Source organism: Pan paniscus, chromosome X, assembly GCF_029289425.2.
Source record: "Pan paniscus chromosome X, NHGRI_mPanPan1-v2.0_pri, whole genome shotgun sequence".
NCBI classification, from domain to species: Eukaryota; Metazoa; Chordata; class Mammalia; order Primates; family Hominidae; genus Pan; species Pan paniscus.
In genome coordinates, this window is record NC_073272.2 from 14,397,233 (window position 1) to 14,422,391 (window position 25,159).

General features: G+C 39.9%; 1 protein-coding gene across 6 annotated transcripts in view; it reads left to right on the forward strand.

Moving 5' to 3' along the window:
• The window catches only part of FRMPD4 (FERM and PDZ domain containing 4), a 582,613-nt gene that overhangs the window by 470,908 nt on the left and 86,546 nt on the right, over positions 1 to 25,159 (forward strand). For all 6 annotated transcript variants that reach the window (XM_057301098.2, XM_057301097.2, XM_034950556.4 and 3 more), the window contains one exon: positions 3,341 to 3,443. In XM_057301098.2, the coding sequence (XP_057157081.1) occupies positions 3,341 to 3,443 (103 nt within the window). The remainder of the gene's footprint in view (positions 1 to 3,340; positions 3,444 to 25,159) is intronic.

Below are 25,159 nucleotides of genomic sequence, written 5' to 3' on the forward strand. Positions count from 1 at the left end.
TGTAACTTCTCTACATCTTCTGTATAATGGGGATCAGAGTAGTATCTACCTTGTAGGGCTATGGAAAGGATGCAATAAATTAGAAGAGTGCCAGGCACATCCTGGTCATTCCATAGATGTTTATTTTTATTGTTATTGTTATTTAACTCTAAAATGTTTGGCCAGTTGAGTGTCTCAATTAAGGGAAACGAAACTCAAGTAGTGTCCTGGTATAGATTTTAAAATTTGGTTTCATTTTTCATTTTTCATTATTTTGACATAATATGCCCCAGGGCAAGCACCACAAATAATTAACCACTTTAGACTTGTGCTATCTGCTAAACTTTTTTATTTCATTAAATGTAGATCATATTTTAGTTCTCTGTGTAAGATTGTTGAGCTCGACACAATTGAGAATTCTCAAAACAGATCTGTTGCTTCTTATGATAACATGCTTTGTAAAAAAAAAAAAAAAATAGAAACAATGTAGATAGTATAGAGGAGAAAGTAAAAAAAAAAAATCACCTAAATTCCTACTACCAAGATATAGCCATTATTGATGTAGACAGCAATAATATGTATAGTAGATATAATTCCATGCATACACAAACACACATATGTAATACATATGAGATCATGTATTTTATACATACATAATACATATATATAGATGTATGTATGTATATGCAGACACATTTTTTCCTAAATGGAATAATATTTGGCATGCTGTTTTATAATATTGGGATAATCTAACATCTCTGATTATGAGATTCTCCGAAGTATGTGTCTTCCCAGGAGCTGAATGAAGATTCAAGTCTTATTTTTTATTTTTTGATATCATCTCACTGTTTCTACAACCTCTCTCCTTCCTTGCCCTCAATTCTCCTTAGCTTCAAAGACACTAATACCTACTCTTACACAATTTTGAGAAGAGTAGAAAAAAGGTAAAAACAAAAGTCAAAGAGTACTATTTCCAGTTATTGTTATGAGTGAAAACGTTGGTCAAACAAGCTGTGTCTATCATAAAAATGACTCTACAGAAGTCCCAAGTGATTTCAGTGCGTGACTAGATTTTCTGTAGTAGGCAATCCAGACTTCAAAGTAAAGGCCATGAGACAGTTCTCTTGAAGTGTGCCACTGTTTTGTATTTTGGATGGGACAGTGTGTTTCTTCTCCAGAATTCTTGATTAAAGTTGCTTGATTAGACAAGAACAGTTTCATTTGATCAAAAAGCATGGGTCAAACATAAGAGTATGTTAATCTGAGAGTGGTTTTCTTATTACAATAGTTAACATTCGTCCTTCAGTTACTTTGAAAGTTTTTCTGTATTTGATCAGCGTTTGATTGCTAACCATTTGTTTGACTGAATTTGAGTGATTACTTGCACATAATACTTATAATAAGTTTCCCAAGTGGTTTTTTCTGAGTTCCTTATCTGTGCAAACACTGAATCCCACATCTGTAAAATGAATATTTTGTATCAGTAATATGAGGACACGTTAAGTTTCTCCTACTCTCTTACTTCCCGGAAGGAAGACAAATTTATGCTACAGCTTGAATGACACATATGCCTCGTATCTGGGTGGGTAGAGAACTGAATTACTTTCAGTTCCATGTTCTGGGTATGAAGTCTTCATTTCAATTACTAAATGAAGTAATAGCAATAATATTTGAAAGATAGCGTTTCAGCTGCAACTATCACCCAGAGTCAGACCTGTGGAAATATAGTTAAAATTATAGTACCATATGCTACCATATCAATATTTGGGAGGTAATTGCACATGTCTAGAGCTTAATTCAGGTAATTGTTTTTATATCTTACTTAAATACAGATGTATGCTTCACTCAGATGTGATTTTAAGTTTATATGTCAAGAAACCTGGCAGTGACTAGGTTCTGAATTATAGGAACAAATTCAAAAGGGACATTCACCATTCTGAACTTGGAAGAGTCCAAGCTAAGATCTAGTCCTTCCTTCAAGTCAATTCTTTAACCTGTGTAAGCCTCAATTATCTCATTATATGGAAGGGATTATAGTATTCAGTGAAGTTACTAGGCCAAGAATTTAACCCATTGCCTGGTGCATAATAAATGCTCAACAAATATTAGTTTCCTACTCCCTTCTTGGAAACAACGGAAAGAGAAAAGGGCCAGGCACAGTGGCTCATGCCTGTAATCCCAGCATTTTGGGAGGCTGAGGTGGGAGGATTGCTTGAGCCCAGGATTTTGAGACCAGCCTGGGCAACACAGTGAGATCTTGTCTCTACAAAAAATAAACAGGGCCGGGTGTAGGGGCTCACGCCTGTAATCCCAGCACTTTGGGAGGCTGAGGTGGGTGGATCACGAGGTCAGGAGATCGAAACCATCCTGGCTAACACGGTGAAACCCTGTCTCTACTAAAAATACAAAAAATTAGCCGGGCATGGTGGCGGGCGCCTGTAGTCCCAGCTTCTCAGGAGGCTAAGGCAGGAGAATGGCATCAACCCGGGAGGCGGAGCTTGCAGTGAGCCGAGATCGTGCCACTGCACTCCAGCCTGGGCGACAGAGCAAGACTCCGTCTCAAAATAAATAAATAAACAAACAAACAAACAAAATTAGCCGGGTGGGTGGTGTGTGCCCATGGTCCCAGCTACTCAGCAGGCTGAGGTGGGAGGGTTGCTGGAGGGATGCACATGGAGCTGTGAGGGAGGAAGGGGACACCTGCCTAGCCAGCCAGATCAGCTGAATCAACCCTGGCGATCAATGGGGCAACAGATGTCACAGCCAGATCACCTTCACATCCGAACACCCTTTTACTGAGATATCTTACGATTCCCCACAGTATGCTGTCTCCCTACTTGTAATAAGTACATAAATGCACCTTTGTTTGAATCCAGCTGTGCCGAATTGTTGCAGCTTTGGCCACAGGGTATCAACACAACTGATTGGCCACCTGTTGAGAGAATAGCTCCTTCTAGGGGCCTCACCACACACACACACACAATATGGCCTGTTGACCAGCAGCATCAGCAGCACCTGGGAGCTTGTGAGAACTGCATTATCTCACCCTGCACCCCCGCATGGTAACAAGATCCCCAGGTGATTCACCATAAAGTGTGAGAAGCACTGCTAGACTGAGTCTCGACCTTGCTTGCAAAGTTTTAGAAAAATGTGGATGCCTGGGTCCCATCCCGAAAGATTCTGATTTAACTGGTCAGGGTAAAGCCTGGGCCTCAGAATTGTCCAAAGAACACCCAAGTGTGGTTGGGTTTCGGTTTTGCTGATAGCACCATTTGCTCACAGTGAATCATGATCAGGAGAGGAGGCTTGGGATAGGTTGCTAATGGTCTTCTCACCTGTGCTTCATTCTATTTGTCTCCAGGTGGCCCCTCTGAAGGCAAGCTGATCCCGGGAGATCAGATTGTAATGATTAATGATGAACCGGTCAGCGCTGCACCCAGAGAGCGGGTCATCGACCTGGTCAGGTGAGTGACTCATTCACCTGTGTCCTGTTCTGCCTTGAAGGCTGCTGCACAGCTCTGAGGTCTCAATTAGCAGAGGAAGAGCCTCCTGTGGGACAATTTAGGGTGGAAATGCAAGCCAACACATACACATGGTTGGAAATGCTGCTGACACTGATCTGTAATATCAAAACACATTCTCCATAAACACAAAACTCCTAATTGTCCACTCTCTGTTAACATTGAAGGTACATATGCCTCAGTTTAAAATTTTTATGACTCCTATATCCAAAGGTTCATTTTTTCCTTCCAGAATTACTAACACATTGATTTTTCATAATCAGGGAGATCAAAACGCAATACCTGAATTCAGCATAAGTGATGAGTAATTTTATATACATAATCCCGTGGATATACAAACATACAGTTCACTGATACTTCATATTTGACTAAGTGCTTCATTACTGAAATTTGAGATTATCAACTGTGGCAATAGGATAATTAGGTCAAAGCTAAGAGTTTACAAAATACAAGTGGTTTATTGGTTTAGTTTTATTGTAAATATAAGTAGTTTGTTATGTGGTATTCTTAATGGGGCACCAGAAAATGTATTTTATGTTATGTTAAAAAATATTGGTCAAGAATCCCTTTAGAAGCCCACTGGAGTTATACCTCCTTAGTGAATTTAGGGGAAAAGAGTTCTTTAGAAGTTTTTCAAATGAAGAAGCTGGGCCTATCATATGAATGGATCCATTCATACTATGGGAGTGTTGAGGAATAAGGAGACATGACATTTGTCTTTTATAAACTCATATTTTCAACCAAGATTGAAGCCAAAGCTGAGGTTATCAGAACACTTTTCACTGAAGAGGGGATTTCCTAACATTTATGCTTACTCATTATGGAAAGTGTTAGGTTGGTGCAACAGTAATTGCTGTTTTTGCCATTGAAAATAATGGCAAAAACTTCAATTACTGTTGCACCAACCTAATACATCTGTACTTTGGGAAAGGCACTAAGTGGAGTATTTATGGGGTCTTTCAGAGAAAGTTTCTTTCTCAAGCCTAGTTCAGCTTTTGCTTCACAAAGAGGTTCTGGAGGGTCAAGCACTCTTGGAAGAACTGGGAGAGGAGCAAAAAGAGAAATAGAAAGAGAAGGCACTTACTTTTAGAGTAAGAAACCATCCTAGTTTTAGCATTTAAAAGGCCCATGTCCCAGGGAAACTCTGGAATGGTTGGTCACTGCTATGGTCTGAATGTTAGTGCCCCCTCAAAATTTTTATGTTGGAACCTAATACCCAGTGTGATTGTATTAATAGGTGGGGCCTTTAGGGAAGTGATTAAGTCATGAGGTCTCTGCATCATGAATGGGATTAGTATCCTTATAAAAAGTTGAAGAGAATTGCCTTGCTCCTTCTCCCATGTAAAGACACAGTGACAAAGTACTGTCTTTGAGGAATGTGGCCTTTACCAAACACCAAATCTACTGGAAGATCTTGGACTTCACTGCCTCCAGAACTGTGAGAAATAAATTTCAATTATTCATAAATTACCCAGTCTAAGGTACTTTGTTGTAGCAGCTCAAATAGACTAAGACAGTCAGTCTACTTCAGTCTGGGCTTAATGGAGTCTTCCCAGATGGCTAGAAAAGTCATACTTGTACTCCTGGGGCATCCAGATCTCCAAGGAATGGTCTTACACAGGAGCAGACACTGAGACTTGTGTCATATTCACTATGCATCGGGAACAAGACCTGAGAATGTCTCCAATCTTTCTATGGACAAGGGGAGCCAGAATATAGAAAGACTCTGTATGTAAGAGCCCTTGGGAAGGAGCTTCAGTGTTCATCTGGAATAACTTCTCTCTTGAGATGTGTGTGGGTGTCAGCAGGGGCATACCTTATCTAGCTAGGCAGGCTCTGAGCCTTCTATCGGCTTGCATCCTGGAATGCCATGTTTGGGCTTGATGGCAGAAGTTGCATGGATGTTTTGTTTTCCCCTAGGTGCGCACCTCTGTGATTAGTCCTATTGATTTTTGTGCCTGGAGGATGATAGAAGAAATAAAATATCTGTGTTTAGGTTGGCTGTGACTTAATTGCCTGCTGCAGGGCAGTGACAGAGAAAAACCTATCTGAAAGTGTGATCACTTCCTAGCGGTTGTTCCAGGGACATTTAGAAAGATTATTTCCAAGAAAGATATTTTATTTCTGGTTTAACGCTTATAGAAGAAAATGGCATATCTGTAAACAAAGCGCTCTCTATAGAACTTTACATATAATAAAATGAACCAGTTAAAAGAGAGGATGGCAAACAGCTCCAAGTTCAAATCCAGCCTGCCACGTGTTTTTGCAAAGTCCATCAGCTAAGAAAGGTAGGTTTTTTTAAACGATTTTTTAAAAGTTGAAAAAATATATTTTGTGACACATGGAAATCATATAAAATTCAGATTTTAGTATCCATAAATATTTTGCTGGGTATAGCCATGTTTGCTCATTTGCATTTTATCTATGTATGCTTTCCTGCTACAATAACAGAGTTGAGTAGTTGCAACAGAAACTGTCTGGCTCACAACCTTTTCACTCTTACTAAACCACAATGTTAAAATAATGTATGTCTCACTAATGAAAATGATCACACATTACAAAATATTCCTGTGCCTTCCCATAAGTTTAGTCATCTATCTGCCATAATGTGTACTAACCTAAACACTTAGCTCTTGTAAAATAATCCCCTTTTTACTGGGCTCCTCAGCTGATATATGTTTTAAGGTCTATATCTTACACAAGATAAATTCCCTTTCTGTATAATAAAAAACATCCCATTTTCTTAGCCACTAAGGAAATTTGGAAAAACACTCATCATTTTGATAACACTGTAAAATTCTCTCTTTAAAAATTGGCATCCATTTGCTTGCTTTAGTGGTGTAGTCTTGTTTTGTTCCTTTTCCCCCACTGCAGCATGTGTTCATGGATCATTTTTTGTTCCCAGATCCATTTGTGTTTCTTGGTGGATTATTTTTCTTATCATTTGGTTACTCTATTATGGAAAATTATTTTTTTCTTGAGAAAATGAAAGAGTTTTGCAGAGACCAATTTACTGCTATACTAACAACATTTTGGTTTTTTCATGTAGTCTCAAAAAGCTATAATTGCTGCACTGAAATTAGATGAGTTCTGTTCACTTCATAGTCTTCTAAGTTGTTAACTCTAACTCAGACTGTATAATGGTGTTTGAGGACTAAAATCTTTGAAGAATCCATGCCCTTTACAAATTGCCATATCTTTCTTCTTTAAAAGTATCTAAGGATAATTTTCTTTTCACAATTAGACTAATTAACTGAAAGCAGTCTCCAAAATTTTATTTTTAAAAAGTAAGAAGTATTATTGCCCATAGAAACATTATGAATTGTGCCTTGCCTTCCCACTCCCACGGCTAGCCAGCCCAATTAAATTCATTTGACTTCAACAAAGAATTATTGAGGATTAACAGACATCATATAAGGCACTGAGCATGTATAGATACGTAGGCATGATTCTTGCCCTCAAAGAGAAGAATTCTAATTAATTTCCATATATTTATGACTGGACAATGCTGTTGGCGAGGGTAGTATTTGGTAGGAATGTTTGGTGGAGATGGATGGTGTATTAAGGGATATTATTGATGCTGGTAAAGAGTAGCCATCAACGCGAAGTGGAAGGGCAGGTTTATGCATGAGAAGGGAGTTGTAAAGTAGATCTTTCCTTTGACCCTAGAAACCCCAGACCTTCTTGATGGACACTCACTTTCCAACCTGCAGATACTGAAAAAAAAACCATTGCCTAGGTGGCTGTCCCGAATCACAACCTCAAAATTTGGTCCTTCAAGGCAGCAACATAAATCTACTAACTCCTGTTAGAATGGGTGCACTAGATTTTTTGGATTAGAGATGCAATTGGGAACTTGATAAATGCCATAGACTTTTCCCTCCATCCAGAGAAACCCACGTGTATACAAAGTTCTGCATACAATATTAGAATGGTTTTTGACTCCCTAAAGTTAGTCCCAGTTTTAGAGCCGGGGCAGCAGACTCTAAGAATGCTGTCTCTCTTCCTCCCCTTCTCCCCCTTCCTCAGTACCAGATGCTAACATTGAAGAGTCAAGCTTATAAACAACTTGCTCTTATCCTTTTCTATCAAAGCAGTTGAAGTGGAAAATTGCCCATCCCATAATAAGAAGGTACAATGGTCAAACTGGAGACTAATTCCCCTTTCTCCCAACATCTGTAATAGGGCAGCTAACTATCCCTCCATCTGCCTTCTCCCACTATTTATGTTGATTATTCCTACTAATCTAATTGATGAGCAGTGTTATAGTTATGGCTATTTATCTACAGAGGGTTGCTCACATCTGTCAGACATGTCACCCCTTCTATACTAATACCCTGGGAATTGGAGAGCTTTCCTGGGTAGCGGTAGTGTTCTTTCAATAAGAAAGTAACTGTAATAAGAAATAAGAATAAATGATAGGGGAGTGACATTAACAAGGTGGCAAAATGAGGTCCCCCACTGATATCCCCCATAGCAACTATAATTTGGCAGCCACCTATGGACAAAAGTGGCTTTGTGGGAGTTTTGGAATCCAAGTAGGTCACTAAACCCTGGTGGAGCCCAAGACTGAGGAGGGCCATTTTGAGAAGGCAGACCACCCAGGCCTTGGTGGCAGACTCACTGACTATGATCCCAAATACAGACCCAGAAACAACCACATCCCCCCGTGGAGTTGGCTACAGCCCTGTTTGGCCTTAGTCCTACCACTGGCATTATCCATCAAGGGACCCGGGAAGAGTCATACCTACCTGGGCCTTGGGTAACAGATCTGCTGACCTTGGCCCCAGTTGTGGACCCTAGAGTGGCTTGTGACCAAGCTCCAGCCTCTCTCAGCCATTGTCTGCGAGCAGTCCCACCTGTCCTGGGACCTGCTGGGAAATAGGCCAGTTCATACCCCCAGACGTAGGCCTAATGAACTTAGTTCCACAGATTTTGAAACAGCCCCATAATTCAGCTCCAGCCTCTCTCAGCCATAATCTAGGAGCAGTCATGCCCACCCAGGGACATCCTGTGTCCCCTCAGGCAGGCCTACTGACCTCCATCTGAATGTGGATCCTGAAGTGGCCCCATAACCTGGCCCTAGCTCCTCTCAGCCATGGTCAGGGAGACAGGCTTCTCTGTGCCCTAGAGGCAGACTTGCCAACCTTGATCCAACTGCAGATCCTGAAACAGCCCTGAAACTCAATTCCAGCCACTCTCATCTGGTATTCAGGAGCAGTCCTGATTCCCCGACTCCACCTAGGGACCTGTTGAGTGACATGCCCATTTGTGCCACCACAGGCAGGCCTGCTAGCCTTGGTCCAACTACAGATCTTAAAGCAACACTGTAATCCAGCTCCAGCCCTGCACAGCCACAGTCCTTCCCACCCAGGAAACCACGAGGAAGCATGTCCATCTGTGTCCCCAGAAGCAGGCCTGCAGATCTTGATCTTGACTGTGGACCCTGAAGTAGCCCTATGACTCATTTCCAGCCCCTCTCAACCACAGTCCAGGACCAGTTATGCTTACTCAGAAACCTACCCAATGGTCCAGCAATAACCCTCCCAGGGATCTGGTGGAAGCTACAATGATCTGTGTACCTAGTAACAGGCCAATGATCTGTGGAACCTTGTCCCAGCATCAGCCCAATTAATGAAGATCCTAGAAGCATTCCAGTCCACTCAGGAATGAGATAGGATCCATGCTCTCCCAAGGCTCTGGAAATAGGCCTACCCCCCATTGCAAGACCCCATTGCAGATCTAGCAGTAGTCACATGATCTAGCTCTACTGTAATTGCAGAGGCAATCTCATCAGTCAACAAGAGAAGGTCTTTACCTGCTGAAACCAGTCTATAAAGACCAGTCTGTAAAACTGGAAATCTAGCAGACCCCATTGCAAATACAGCAGTAGTCACATGATCTGGCTCCACTAAAATTGCAGAGGCAATCTCATAAATCAACAAGAGAAGGTCTTTACTAGCTGAAACCAGTCTATAAAGACCAGCCTATAAAGACTGGAAGAGGGCCGGGTGCAGTGACTCACGTTTGTAATCCCAGTACTTTGGGAGGCCGAGGCGGGTGGATCAGTTGAGGTTAGGAGTTTGAGATCAGCCTGGTCAACATGGTGACATCCAGTCTCTACTAAAAATACAAAAAGAAAAAAAAATAGCCTGCTGTGGTGGTGTGTGACTGTAGTCCCAGCTACGCCGGAGGCTGAGATGGGAGGATCGCTTGAACCCAGGAGGCAGAGGTTGCAATGAGCCACGATCACACCAGTGGACTCCAGCCTGGGCAACAGAGCAAGACTCTGTCTAAAAAAAAGAAAACAAAACAAACAAACAAAAAAAACGACTGAAAGAGATGTTTGCCCTCTCAAATGCACAGATACCAACTCAAGGCTACATGAATCACGAAGAATCAAGCAAACATGACACCACAAAAGGAAACTATTAAGGCTTCAATAAGCAGCCCCTAAGATATATCATTTGAGATATATAAATTACATGAAAAATAATACAAAATAATCACCTTAATGAAGCTCAATGGGATACAAGAGAACACAGACCACCAAGAAAAACAAAAAGCAATACATAAACAAAATAAAAAGTTTAATAAAGAAATACAGGCCAGGCGTGGTGATTCACATTTGTAATTCCAGCACTTTGGGAGGCCAAGGCAGGCAGATGGCTTTGAGCCCAAGAGTTCAAGACTAGCCTGGGCAACATGGCAAAACCCCATCTCTACAAAAATTAGCCAGATGTGGTGGCCCGAATCTGTAGTCCCAGCAACTTGGGAGGCTGAGGTGGGAGGATGACTTGAGCCCAGGAGGCAGAGGTTGCAGTGAGCCAAGATCACACCACTGCACTGTAGCCTGGGCAACATAGCCAGACCCTGTTTCAAAAAAAGAAAAGAAAAGAAAGGAAAAAGGAAAGGAAGTAATAAGGAAAGGAAGGGAAGGGAAGTGAAGGGAAGAGAAGTGAAGGGAAGGGAAAGGAAGGGAGAAAGAAAGAAAGAAAGAGAGAGAGAGAAAGAAAGAAAGAAAGAAAGAAAGGAAGGAAGGAAGGAAGGAAAGAAGGAAAGAAGAAGAAAAGAGGAGAAGAGAGGAGAGGAAAGGAGAGGAGAGGAGAGGAGAGGTGAACTATAAAAAGAACCAAACAGAAATCCTGGAGCTAAAGAATACAATGACAAAACTGAACATTTTAATAGCTTCAACAGCAGACTCGATTATGCAGAAGAATCAGCGAATGTGAAGACAGGCTATTTGAAATTACCCAGTTAGAGGAACAGAAAGTAAAAAGAATAAAAAAGAGTAAAGGAAGCATACAGGACCTATGAGATACCATCAATTGAATGAATATATGCATTATGGGAATATTAGAAGGAGAAAAGGAAAAAAGGGGAAAAAGCTTATTTAAAGAAATAATGGCTGAAACATCCTAAATCTTGGAAGGGATATGGACATCCAGATTTATACAAATCAAAGGATCTCAAGCAGAATCAATCCAAAGACTACTCTAAGACACATTATAACCAAATTTTTAAAAGCCAAACACAGACATATAATATTGAAAGCAGCAAGAGAAAAGCAACTTGTCACATGCAAGAAAACCCTTATAAAACTATCAGTGGATTGCTCATCAGAAACCTTGCAGGCCAGGAATGGATGATATATTCAAAATGCTAGGAAGAACCGCCAACCAAGAATACTTAGCCAGGGGCAGTGACACCCACCTGTAGTCTCAGCTATTTGGGAGGCTGAGGCTAGAGGATCACTTGAACCCAGGAGTTTAAGACCAGCCTGGGCAACACAGTGAGATCCCATCTCAAAAAGAGAATACTATACACAACAAAGCTGTCCTTCAGAAATGAAAGAGACGGAAAGATATTCCTAGACAAAAGCTGAGGGAGTTCATTGCCAGTATATCTGCCTTAGAAGAAATGCTACAGTGAGTTCTTCAATTTGAAATGAAAGGATGCTAAGTAACTACCTGAAAACATGAAAGTATAAATCTCACTGGTAAGGGAACTACATAGTTAAATTCAGAGTACTCTAATACTGTAATGGTAGTGTATAAATCACTTTTAACTACAGTATGAAAGTTGAAAGACAAAAGTATTAAAAAATAACTACAGCTACAACTTGTTAATGAAAATACAACATGTAAAGTATTACATCAATAACATATAATTTGGGGGCAGGGAGAGTTAGACGTGTAGAGTTTTGTATACAATTGAAATTAGGTTGTTATCAGCTTAAAATTAACTATTATAACTATAAGGTGTTTTATGTAGGCCTCATGGTAACCACAAAGAAAAAACTATTAGTAGATACACAAAAGATAAGGAGAAAGGAATCAAAGTATATCATTACAAAATATTAACAAATCACAGGAGAATACAGCAAGAGAGGAATGAAGTGACAAAGGCACTACAAAACAGCCTGAAAACAATTAACAAAATAATAATAGTCAAACAATAGTTAGTTTGTTCAATAGTTAGTTTGACAATACTCAAACCTTTGTATAATAGGAATTGCAGAAGGAGAAGAAAGAGAAAAGGGGCCAGAAAGTATATCTTTAAAAATAATGGCTGACAAATGAGATTACATCAAGCTAACATCTTCTGCACAGCAAAGGAAACAATCAACAAGGTAAAAAGACAACTCATAGGATGGGAGAAAATATTTGCAAACTATTCATCTGACAAGGGATTAATAATAATAATATATAAGGAACACAAACAGCTCAATAGGAAAAAAAAGAATAATCCAATTAAAAGTGGGCAAAAGATCTGAATAGACATTTATCAAAAGAAGACATAGAAATGACCAACAGGTATATAAAAAATGCTCAACATCACTAATCACCAGAGAAATACAAATCAGAACCACAGTGAGATGTCATCTCACCACAGTTAAAATGGCTTTTATTAAAAGACAGGCAATAACAAATGCTGGAGAGGATGTTGAGAAAGGGGAACCCTCATACCATCACTGTTGGTGGGAATGTAAATTAGTACAGCTACTAGGGAACACAATATGGAGGTTCCTCAAAAAACTAAAAATAGAACTACCATATTATCCAGCAATATCACTACTAGATACATATTCAAAATAAAGGAAATCAATCTAACAAAGAGATATCTGCACTCTCATGTTTATTGCAGCACTATTCACAATAGCCAAAATATGGAATCAACCTAAGTGTTCATCAATGGATGAATGGATAAAGAAAATGAATGTAGTATATATACACGGTAGAATATTATCCAGCAATAAAAAAAAAATCCTTTATTTGCAGCAACATGGATGAAACTCCAGTTCATTATGTTAAGTGAAATAAGCCAGACACAGAAAAACAAATATTGCATGTTTTTATTAATATATGGGAGCTACAAAACTGGATATCAGGAAGATGGAGAGTACATTGATAGTTACCAGTGGCTGAGAAGGGTGCAGGGAAGGGAGGGATAAAGAGAAGTTGATTAATGGGTACAAAAATACAGTTAGATGAATAAATAAGACCTAGTGTTTTATAGATCAGCAGAATGACTACAGTTAACAGTAATCTATTGTATATTTCAAAATAGCTAAAAGAGAATTACTCAAGTGTTCCCAGTATAAAGAAAAGTTAAATGTTTAAGATGACAGATATCCCAATTACCCTGATTTGATCATTACACATTATATGAATATATCAAAATATTACATGCACCCCCAAAATACACACATCTCTTATGTATCAATAAAAAAAGTTTATTAAAAAATAATAATAGTGGAAAACTTTTCTAATCTGGGGATAGATAGCAACACTTAGATACAGGGAGCATATGGATTTCCAAATCAAATTTAATCCAAAGGCTGGGCATGGTGACTCACACCTGTAATCCTAGCATTTTGGGAGGCCAAAGTGGGAGGATCACTTGAGGCCAAGAGTTTAAGACCAGCCTGGTCAACATAGTGAGACCTGGTCTCTACAAAAAAATTTTAAAAATTAGCTAGGCATGGTGGTACACACCTGTAGTTCCAGCTACTCAAGAGGCTGAGGCAGGAGAATCACTTGAGCCCAGGAGTTGAGGCTGCAGTGAGCTATGATGGCACCACTGCACAGCCTGGGTGACAAAGTGAGATCCTGTCTCAAAAAAAAAAAAAAATCAATCCAAAGAGGAGTACACCAAGACATATATTAATCAAACTACCAAAAATCAAAGACAAAGAAAAAATTCTGAAAGCAGCAAGAAACTAGAAACACACTATATTAAAAGGAGAGCCAATACAACTATCAGCAGATTTCTCAGCAGAAACCCTACAAACCAGGACCTAGTGGTCCAAAGTGGGCCAAGTCTAACCATGTGGCACATTAAGTTTTTCTTACTTGGTGGGCCCAGCAAATGACAGAGCTGTAACTGGGCTTTAGAACCTGAGTCTTATCTTGTATGCCCCATAGACACACTCCCTTTTTTGGATTATACACAAGTAGTCTGTCTCCTATCCCAGGATTGCTAAGCAGTTGCCTTGATTTTAGTAGGGAGTTGTCAGGAGTACCTGCTTATTGCAGTCGATGGGAGATTGGCAAGATGATTCAGAGCAAAATAGGCCATTTAGAAGGGATCCATCCAAAAATTAGATCCTAGCACACCTGTCTTTTCATCAGTCCCACCTCATCAGAATTATAATGGAAAGTCAAATCAGATCATGTTCCAGGGGCATTCTGTCTGCAGAAGACTATATTAGAAAGGTCATCTTCCTGCCTAATGTTAGATGGACTTAGGTGCACCATGATGCTGCTTAGTAAAATAACAAAGCAGGGCCGGGCATGGTGGCTCACGCCTGTAATCCCAGCACTTTGGGAGGCCAAGGCAGGCAGATCATCTGAAGTCAGGAGCTCCAGACCAGCCTGGCCAACATAGTGAAACCCTTTCTCTGCTAAAAATACAAAAATTAGCCGGGCATGGTGGCGCATGCCTGTAGTCCCAGCTACTCAGGAGGCTGAGGCAGGAGAATCACTTGAACCTGAGAAGTGGAGGTTTTAGTGAGCCGAGATCATGCCCTTGCACTCCAGCTTGGGCGACAGAGACTTCATCTCAAAAAATAATAAGAATAATAATAACAACAAAGCAAAGAACATCTGCCAAGAATCTGACACATAAAATATGCACAATGATGTGTAATATAATAAGGCCTTATTAAGACCAGCAAGCAACTCCAGTGAAAACACAAAAGAAACAGCTCTATGGTATGCTGACACTACAAATTGTAATCTCACCTCATACACAGTTGCAGCATACACGTTTTCTGATAATTGCAAATTACAGAGCCTGAGGAGAAAGAGGTTGGTGATTCTAGAAAATGGAAAGTGTGGGAAAACATTATAACAAGGCTGAAGTAGAAAAAGGGATTTGGGAGCATAGTTCATAAAAGCTATAATGATATATAATGACGGAAATTAATAAGAAAAATGACTTCACCCAGATTATCTTAATGTCCTTAGATTTTGTTAATGACCATGTCCCACTTACTTATTAAGTCTCTTCACTACTCTAGATGCTTTTATGCAACTCATGTATGGAAAATGAATGTTAAAGATTGAAGAATCAGAATAAATTTTAAATTAGGGCATGTTTTCAATGATCTCATATGGTTGACACTACTGAATGTCTTAACATCTTACTTTATTAAGAAAAAAATGGAAGGAGATAATTATTGAACCAGTGCCATGTTCTGTTCTTCCTTTGGAACTACAAATTGGCAAGTGATTGCCTGCCTTTTCTATAAGTAGATGAAAAGACAAAAAAAAATCATTTTGGTGAGGCTGTGTATTTTCCCTGTGGTCAGAACACGCCCAGAACCAAAGTATAAACCTTATTGCCTAGAGAGAACAGAGAGCTGTAGGAGCTTACAGCGAAATCTATTTTTACAGATAACACAGTGGGTGGGTGTGGTGGGCAAGAATCTCAGGCCACACACTCAGATGTGAGAGAAGTGTAACATTATCTATATATTATCTATAATAATCTAATATTTATTTCAAATCCCTATTCCAGTGTATGATCAGTTCATCCTGTTTTCCTTAGAGCTGAGTCGACCTGTAGAGGGTTGTTTTAATGAGAGGAGGCATTGGGAGATGTGAAGTTTATCCACTCCTCGGTCACATCATCTGTCTTACCAGAACTTGCTGAGATATATTTGTACCCATTTGGTCTGTCTTTGACTACTCACCTAGAAAGGAAGCCAACATGTCACCCCTTGTTCACCATTGTCAACCCTCCCTTAGCCACTTCTCTGTCATCTTGCATGCACTTGTCACTCCTGAGCCATTGTGGGACATAGAATAGTCTCTGGGGCTAATTTCCTCCAGAATCTTGTCACCTTCCCAGGGTTCTGACTAGAAAAGTAGGCACAGGTTGCTGTGCTCTTTAATTCTTCAAGGCTATCTGGGGGTTCCCAGTTGGTTCTTCCTGGAGAATCAGCTTCTGAAAAGACAGGGAGCATGCCTGCCCTTTCACAGGCAACTACAAGTCTGGGCCCGTTGCTTGTCCTGTAGTTCACCCCATTTTCCCCATCCTCAGACTAATCCCCATTCTGGGGAGGACTAAGCTTTACTCTGGTTTATGTAATAACCATCTGTATTAGTCCGTCTTCACACTGCTAATAAAGCCATACCTGAGACTGGGCAGTTTATAAAGAAAAAGAGGTTTAATGGCCTCACAGTTCCACATGGCTGGGGAAGCCTCACAATCATGGCAGAAGGCAAAAGGTACGTCTTACATAGTGGCACAAGGGAGAATGAGAGCAAAGCAAAAGGGGAAACCTCTTATAAAACCACTCGATCTCATGAGACTTATTTAGTACCACAAGAACTGTATGGGGGAAACTGCCCTCATGATTCAATTATTTTCCAGCAGGTCCCTCCCACAACACATGGGAATTATGGGAGCTACAGTTCAAGATGAAATTTGGGCGGGGACACAGCCAAACCATATCAGCATCCTAGCTTACAGCTTTTACCCTCAGTTTCTAAAACCTAGATATTTCTTTACTTTCTTCTGTAACAATCCTTTCCTGAAGTAATGAGTGTTATATGATCTGGCTGACCAAATGGGCAAAGAAATAGAGCTGCTGGAACAGAGTAAAGGAACGAAAGGTATGGGGGTGGGAGGGAAACTTTGGTGACTATTTCAAAATATTATCCTGCTGTGTGCTACCCAATGAAAAGACATGGGGGGGTAGAAGTCAGAAAAATCTGAGTTCAAGTTCTACCTCTGTAATGTATTAGCTGTTTGTGACTTGCACAAGGAACTTAATTTATATAATCCTCAGTTTCCTCACCTATAACATGAAGACCTATCTTATACAATTGTTGGAAGAATTAAATAAAACAGAGTAAGTAAAGCTCTTAGCGGAGTAAGAGCACATAGTCAGCTCTTAATACATTTGAATTATCATTGTCCTCATCAAGGTTATTACCAGCGGCATCACTATAGCTGAATGATCATGATCAAATTACTTAAGTCTCAGGGTCTTAGTCTCCTAGTCTATAAATGTGGCTAAGAATTTGTACTTCCAAGCCTTTGTCTCAGGATGGAATGAGATTATGTACATGAAGCACTTTGTGGCCTGTAGCAAGTTAGGTCATTGTGTCAGATGCTGTCATTACTGCTCTGGAAATTGCAGGGTAGGAGATTGGAGCACAAGCCTGGGTATCCAATCAAAACCAAAGAGAGGAATCTGGGTGGAAATTCAAGACTTTCAGGATGAAGATAACTTGAAAAGCAGTTAAAAAGCTCTAAGACTCAGGGTTTGTAAACATACCTAGACTCAGCCTTGCGGCACTGAAACTGAGAGTTTGGCAGTGAACTTGACTTTGGGGACACATAGGTGTGCAGCAGTGTGACATGGTGACAGCAACCAGAGTGACTTCACTGTTCTGTCATATATGAGTGAAGGGGATGTGAAGAAATTCAGGGGCCATTGGCATGTGCCCTGCTTGGGTCGAGATTAGGTTAGGAATGACCCAAATCAGGGATGAACAAACTTTTCCCTTAAAAGGCCCAGATAGTAAATATTTTACGCATTGCAGGCCATAAGGGTCTCTGTCACAACTTAATTCTGCCATTGTAGTGCAAAAGCAGCCATAGATGATATTAATACATAAACAAATTATTATGGCTCTATTCCAATAAAATGTTATTTACAGAAATGGGGATGGGGAGAGGGCAAATTTAGCCCACAGGCCTTGTTTGTTGCCCTTTGACCTCAACCAATGAAGCTTAAAGAGACCAACCTGAAGATAAGAGTGTATAGAGGAAGAGAAATGAAGCAGAGGCTTTTAGCTAGAAATAATAATGACAATAAAGCAAATATTATGAACTCTGTAGCCACCTAAAATCCTTTTCAGAAAGTGGACAGATAGGAAAAATAATAAGCAAACAAACAAATGATAAACATCACAGACTTTTGTGATGGCTTCCATGACCCTTTGTAATCCACCCCCCAGGGTGGCTTGCACTCATATTTTTACCCACTGAAAGGGATTTACACCTTGCTTATAATCTATACAACACAATGTTGTCACTATTTGCAAACTTGTCTTTCTTTGTCACAATTCTGTGTGTTTCCTAATGATAATGGCCAATATTAGGGTAGCTCTATCTTGTAAAAAACCCAAAACTATACAGAGTTTCCATCACAATAGGAGTTTGTCAATCACATAAAGTCCATAATGGGTCCTCCTGATTGGTAGACAGCTCTCCTTCAGAGGGTAATCCGGAGAAACAGCCCAGACCTTCTTCATTTTATGGCTCTGAAATCTTCGACACAGAGCTCCCAGTTTGTCCTTGTCAAACTGGCAGAAGGGGAAGATGATACAAGGGTGCATGGAAGGGTTTTACAAAAGAGGTGTACAGCACTTTTCCTCCCCTTTCTTTGGCAAGAAACCAGCCATATAGATGGATCTACCTGCCCAGGAAGCTAAGCATGGTGTAGCTGTGCACCCAGGCAGTGCAGGGAGCAGTTTGGCTGAGCATATTGCCAGTCTCTGCACAGATTATGTTTTATTAATTATGTTAGCCTTCAGGCCTACCACTGTACTCAGAATAGAATTGGAAAGAAAGAAGTGTTTGCCGAAAGAGCCATAAAAGGGAATTTAATACTACCCACCTTTAAAAAGATTACTATAATTTATTATTCTTGTAACCAAATCTAAATTAATTGATAGACTTTTTTATACTTTAAGTTCTGGGGTACATGTGCAGAATGTGCAGCTTTGTTACATAGGTATACATGTGCCATGGTGGTGTGCTGCACCCATCAACCCATCACCTGCATTAGGTATTTCTCCTAATGCTATCCCTCCCCTAGCCCCCCACCCCACAACAGGCCCCGGTGTGTGATGTTCCCCTCCCTGTGTCCATGTGTTCTCATTGTTCAACTCCCACTTATGAGTGAGAACATGCGGTGCTTGGTTTTCTGTTCAGCACTGTACCTGAAGCAGGTTCATTGCTCATTTCACGCTTTTCCATATGCATTGATTTTAGCCTTGACCTCATATTTTTCAAATGTCTCCATCACTTCATCAGTGTTGTTAACTATTTTATCTCCATCTGCCTCACTTTTACTAACCTCTGGGTTCTCAACCTCTTCATGTCACCTCAGGCTTCATTCATGAAATGAAGTATTTGCTAAATTGTTCAAATTACTATTCTGGAATTAACCTGCATTTAACCTTCCCCCATGCTGCCTAATCCAGTGTCAGATCATATACCCAGCATAATCAGAGCCACATTTATGCCCACCAACCTCTAATTTCACATTAAACTCAATAACCTGTATTTCCCCTGGGAAAATGCAGTGTTTATTGCCCTTTTGTGTGGAGTTATATTTATGCATTATGTGCATGATTTACATGTGAACTTGCAGATTAACAGCCTCCTGTCTCCTGACTGAACCAGCATCCAAGCTATGTAGTCTCCCTGCATCCCCTTCCTGTCCTTAAGATGCAGAGATGTGGTAGCTTGAAAGAGACATGCATCTGGGAGAGACAAGATCATGGCTTTACACCAGGGATTTCCCAACTTGAACCTGTGACACCTTCAGGGTCCTCATCCCCCCAAAAGGTTTGAAGGGAAGACTATAGGCATTCTGTGAGAGACCATTCTTCATTGTACAAGTCTGTCCTTCAATGGAAGGACATTTAACTTCTGTGACCCCATCCACTAATCCTGATGGTGATCCCCAATCATTGAGGGATGCTTCCACTCCATTGAGAACCGTCAGAGATGATCATTATAAAAGCTTTACAACTTAAATATACTATTAACAGTAGAAGATGCACCTCACTGTTTTCTCAAGAGGATACAATTTTCAAATTCCTGTAGATGAATGGTTCCCCAATGGTGGGAATGTTCCAAAATGGCAGCTCATTTATGCTATTGTTGAGAAGAGAGGAGGTGGTAATGAGGCAAGTCCTTCTCCCTGTTCCCAAGCAATGGAACAGGGAGCAGGGAGGTAGCAATGATCAAGATCTACTCTCTCCCTACCAGGAATCCAGATAATGTACTAGCAGAGACCATCATGTTCAGAAATGAAATACTAAGGCAGTAGAGTTTAGTTATAAATGGGATCTTCAAAAGGGTCTTGGCAGGATGAGGCAGAAAAGGATTCCTTGAACAAGAAAGATACAAAAAAAGGATTTTGTACTCCCTTGCCACCCTTTTGCTAGCGTGTTTTTTCGTGCAGTCAGAAGCTGCTGAAAGAAACACTTGAACCGAATTTTTTCTAAAAAGAAAAAAGGAAGCAGCCACCATTTATTAAGCCCTCCTCTGGGCAGCATACACCAAATCCTTACACATCTCTGTGAGGGGCGTAATTGGACTGATTCGTAGTTGAGGAAACAGGATTAGACAAGTGCTGACTGTGTACAGGATTCTATACTAGTGAGCTCTGTAATTTGCTGAAGGTCAGTTGAGCAATACTTGATGAAGCCAGGAGGTAAACCCAGTGTCTATCTGTATATGTACTTTCTCTTAAACCATGCTGCCACTCTGGGTGAGAGGAAGTGAATAGAGGGATAACAAGGTGAGTTTTAGGAAAGAAACTAGTCTCATCTCTTTTCCCAGATGCAGCTCAGGGAAAGAAAGGCCCTAGCTATGATGTTAAAGGTCCAAGTTGACTTTCAGGAACCCTTAAACCCCCTTCCAGGAATCCTTAGACAATGTGTGGGCCAGTCTTCAGTAGCTGGTGTGGATTAACCACTAGAGGACCCTTTTGAATGGCGAGAGCTGAGTAGCATCCCCTAAAACCTTGTATGACCTGGGCGAGGGGGAAAATGTCCCAAGACATAACTATGTTTCCCATCAGCCTGTTGGGCAGGGGCTCAGAGTAGAGATACATTATTTAGAAAAAATAAGAAATGAGATATTTCTTACAACTAGTGTTATGGATAAACATTTTGTACACACGACATAGTTTTGTTTTGTTTTTTAATGTTAGACAAAATACAGAAGCCTGGAAAGTAGTGCCCTTTTTCACTCTGAAATTTGTTTTGATTCCACCTACAAACATAGGAGCTCATGTCTGTCAAATCAGACTTATTCCAATAAGACTTCATTTTTATTTCAACATCTTCACTTATTCACATTTGATGTAGTTTAAATCAGTCTTTATTATGTGCACCAAGTTATTTACCACCGTGTAGTAGACAATAAAAAGCAGTTTAAAAACCACTTGATAACAACTTAAAGATAAAATATAGATTCATTTCTTCTATGTGGTACATATGTTAGACAGAAAGGTACAAAAAATTTATAAATCTTGTCATTAGACAGAAACGATTGTAATATATTATTATTCCAAATAAGATTTCACTTTTGTATCAACCTCTTTGCTCTTTAAAAAAATTTTGAGTATTTCACACTTAAACAACTAAGGCAAAATTGCTTACCAATTCTGGGTCAAATAATAAAAAGAACCTGGAAAACAAAAGATTTGTTATTTTTCCCCCATGTAAGAAATTATCACCGTTAAACATTCTTCTGTCTCTTTTAGCTCCTTGCTGTTGTTCTATTTATATTTTTATGAACAAAATAGTCTATATGTCTGTGTCTAATAAATGGGATAGCTTTGTGGGCTGAGCATTCTTCATTTTTATAAGAAGCATGTCAGAGCTGAATTGATCACATGCTCTGAAACTCTCCCCCAGGGTGTTTTCATTTATATTTAATGTTAAATCAACGATATTAGAGGTGGAACAGGCTGTTTGCCATTGAATGCAATCGGCAGTATCAGCTCACTTTGAATTCCATAAATGCCATTTGGAATGTTCTTTTTGGTAGAGCACTTCAGGGTATCTGGGTAACATGCAGCTTGATAATTTCAAAACTGAATAACCAAACACAGTAACAAAGGAAACCACTCTTAGGATTTATAATAAAAAGTACCAAATTTGGAGAAAGCTTCTAAAAGTGTGATAAAAATTTTAAAAACCACACATTTCTTGCCCCTTGAACGCTACATGTATTATTTTTCTTAAGCACAGTGAGCTACTGGTTTCCATTATTTGACAAAGTAATACAATATGTGAGAGGCCCTTAAAGGTAGCCTTCCCCTATAGTTTTCTTTTCTCTATGAAGTCCATCTCTCTTTTTTTTTTTTTTTTTTTTTTTGAGACAGAGTCTTGCTCTGTCGCCCAGGCTGGAGTGCAGTGGCACAATCTCGGCTCACTGCAACCTCCACCTCCAGGGCTCAAGCGATTCTTCTGCCTCAGCCTCCCGAGTAGCTGGGATTACAGGCACGTGCCACCACGCCTGGCTAATTTTCGTATTTTTAGTAGAGATGGGGTTTCACCATGTTGGCCAAGCTGGTCTCGAACTCCTGACCTTAGGCAATCCTCCCGCCTGGGCCTCCCAAAGTTCTGGGATTACAGGCGTGAGCCACCGCACCTGGCCAAAGTCCATCTCCTTGGGCTCTCAGATATACAGTATGTCTTAAAAGTAGCATAGCCGTAACTAGTAAGAGCCTTTCAGATGAAAGTGAAAGAAACACAATGCAAAATGGCTTAAGGAAAAAAGTGAATTTCCTGGCTGGCAGAACTCAAAAGAGTGTCGGGTGGAGCTGGTGAGGCACAAGGGAAGTGGGGTGTTGAGGCCTGATGGTATCAGGAATCCTCTGTTCTCTGTCTCTGCCCACTTTCCTGTGTTGGCTTCTTTTTCAGGAGAGCTTTCTCCAAGTAGCATTAAGAATTTACAGAAGCTCTAGGTTTGCGTGCTACCAGCCTAACAACTCGAGGGGGTGAAACGCCATCATTTCCCAATGAGTCCAACCGGACTTCCCAAACAGAGCTTATACTGGCCCAGTATGGTGACTGTCTACCTCTAAATGAATCACTGCTACCCAGGGGGTGGAATATGCTAGGAGGGGCCAGGTCTGGGCCGTATTCCTGCCCGTGAGAAAAGGAGATAGGGTGAGCCCCATGTGGATTTTCAGCAGCTGAGAGTGGGAAAGGTTGGTTCTGCAAAAGAAATTGGGTAGCCGTTAATAAATGAATAGACTGAAGCCTAATCAAGCAGAGGAAACAACTGCCACTACAGCTGGTCATTCTTGGCTACAGGTTGTTTTAGAGAAATTTCATTATGGAAAGTTGTGAACAGAATCATAGGTTAGAGAACAGTATATAAATGGTCAACCCATGTTCCCATCACCCAACTTCAGTAGTCATCAACTCATGACCACACACCATACTCCACATGCCAAGGTACTTTCTCACCCTTAGATGACATTGAAGCACATCCCAGACATCACATTATTTCATCCATAGTTCAGTATGTGTCTCTAAAGGATAAGCATTCTTTACAAAAAATAAAAACCCACAATGCCATTATCATACCTTACAAATTAACAATATTTTCTTAATAGTATCAAATATCCAATCAGTAGTCAAATCTCTTCCATGGTCTCATAAAATAATTTCTCATTATAGCATATTTGAATCAAGGTCCAAATGAAGTCCATGTATTGTGATTTGTGGATATGTGGATATTAAAAGACTCTTTTAATCTATATTTTTCCTTTCATCTCTTTTTTATTGTCTTTGAAAAAATTTATTTATAGTTTTTTTAAAGTTTTTTGTCCTATAGCGATTTCCACAGCCTGGATTTTGCTGATTGCATCTCTGGGTGTCATTTAACATGATCTTCTGTCCTTCTGTATTTCCTATGAGAGTTTGTTTCACTCCCAGAGTGGAGGAAGCTGTGCACTTTCATCCTCTAGAGGTGTACAGTATCTGGTTGTTTCTCTTTCTGTGATATAAGCAGCTATTGATAATCTTTGCCAAGATTTATTAATTCATTAATGATTGCAAAAGGGTGATGCTCTAATTCCATAATTTCCTCTTCAATTATTAGCTGAATAACGTTATAAAGAAAAACTATTTGGCTACCTCAAGACACAGTTTATATGAAAGACAACAAATAACTTGATCCTGTCTCTTTATTTACCAGTTTTCAAACCAATGAGTTGTTTCACTGGCATTCCCACTGGGGAAAAAAATAGTATTTTTTTAAGTATCATTATCATAAACTCATGGATTTAAGTATATTGGATATATTTATATCCATTGATGATATTATTCTTATTGAAGCTCAACTCATCTTATCTTTGGTAATGGGAGCCTATTCAAGTGAGATATCAAGTCCTCTCAACATAAACCTAATAGTCTTTGTTAGTTTCTTGGCTTTCTGATATGATAAAATGCTCAAGGCTTAACTTGTATGTTTGTTGCTCCAAATCAGGGATGAGTAATTTCTCCAAGGAGCCATGATTCCTTTTAGTGGGAAATGATATGTAGTAATCTGAATGCTAGTGTGCTCATTGATAAGGACAGAACTAAGAAATATGTGTACATTTTTAAATGATAAAATACATCATGAGCTCATACTGATATGTCCAATTCAAATGCAGGACAAAAGGTTTCTATATAACCTCATCTATCTTAAATCTTTATCTCTTCTTTCTCAAGTCGTAAATCCCAATGCTCAGTGACATCACCATAATCCCTCAACTTTATCCCACAGTGCACGTGCAACAGCCTCAGAAAAACAACACTACCACAAATAACATTTAAAGATATTTTTATTGCAGTTCCATTTGTCTTTATGGAATATCCAACCAATATATTCAAATGACTGTGTTAAAATCACTGGAGGCCAGGTGTGGTGGCTCATGCCTATAATCTCAACACTTTGGGAGGCTGAGGTGGAAGGATCACTTGAAGCCAGGAGTTCAAGACCAGCCTGGGCAACAAAGTGAGATCCTGTCTCCACAAAACATTTCTTAATTTTTTAAAAAATTAGCCAAGTGTGATGGTATGCCTGTAGTCCTAGCTACTTGGGAGGCTGACGCAGGAGGATTGCTTGAGCCCAGGAGTTGGAGACCACAGTGACTTCTGATTGCACCACTGCACTCCAGCCTGGGTAACAGAGTGAGACTGTCTCTTAAAAAAAAAAAATCATTTGAGATAGTTCCCCTATGTGACACTCTGCTACTAACTGGATGATCAGATGCAATTATTTCATTTTATGTATAATTCTTAGAAATGGCTTTTTAATTTAATTATGTTTTAAAATTAAGTTCAACTGTAATCATGCCATCAACTGGATACACAGGTTCTGCCTTTCATTTTACA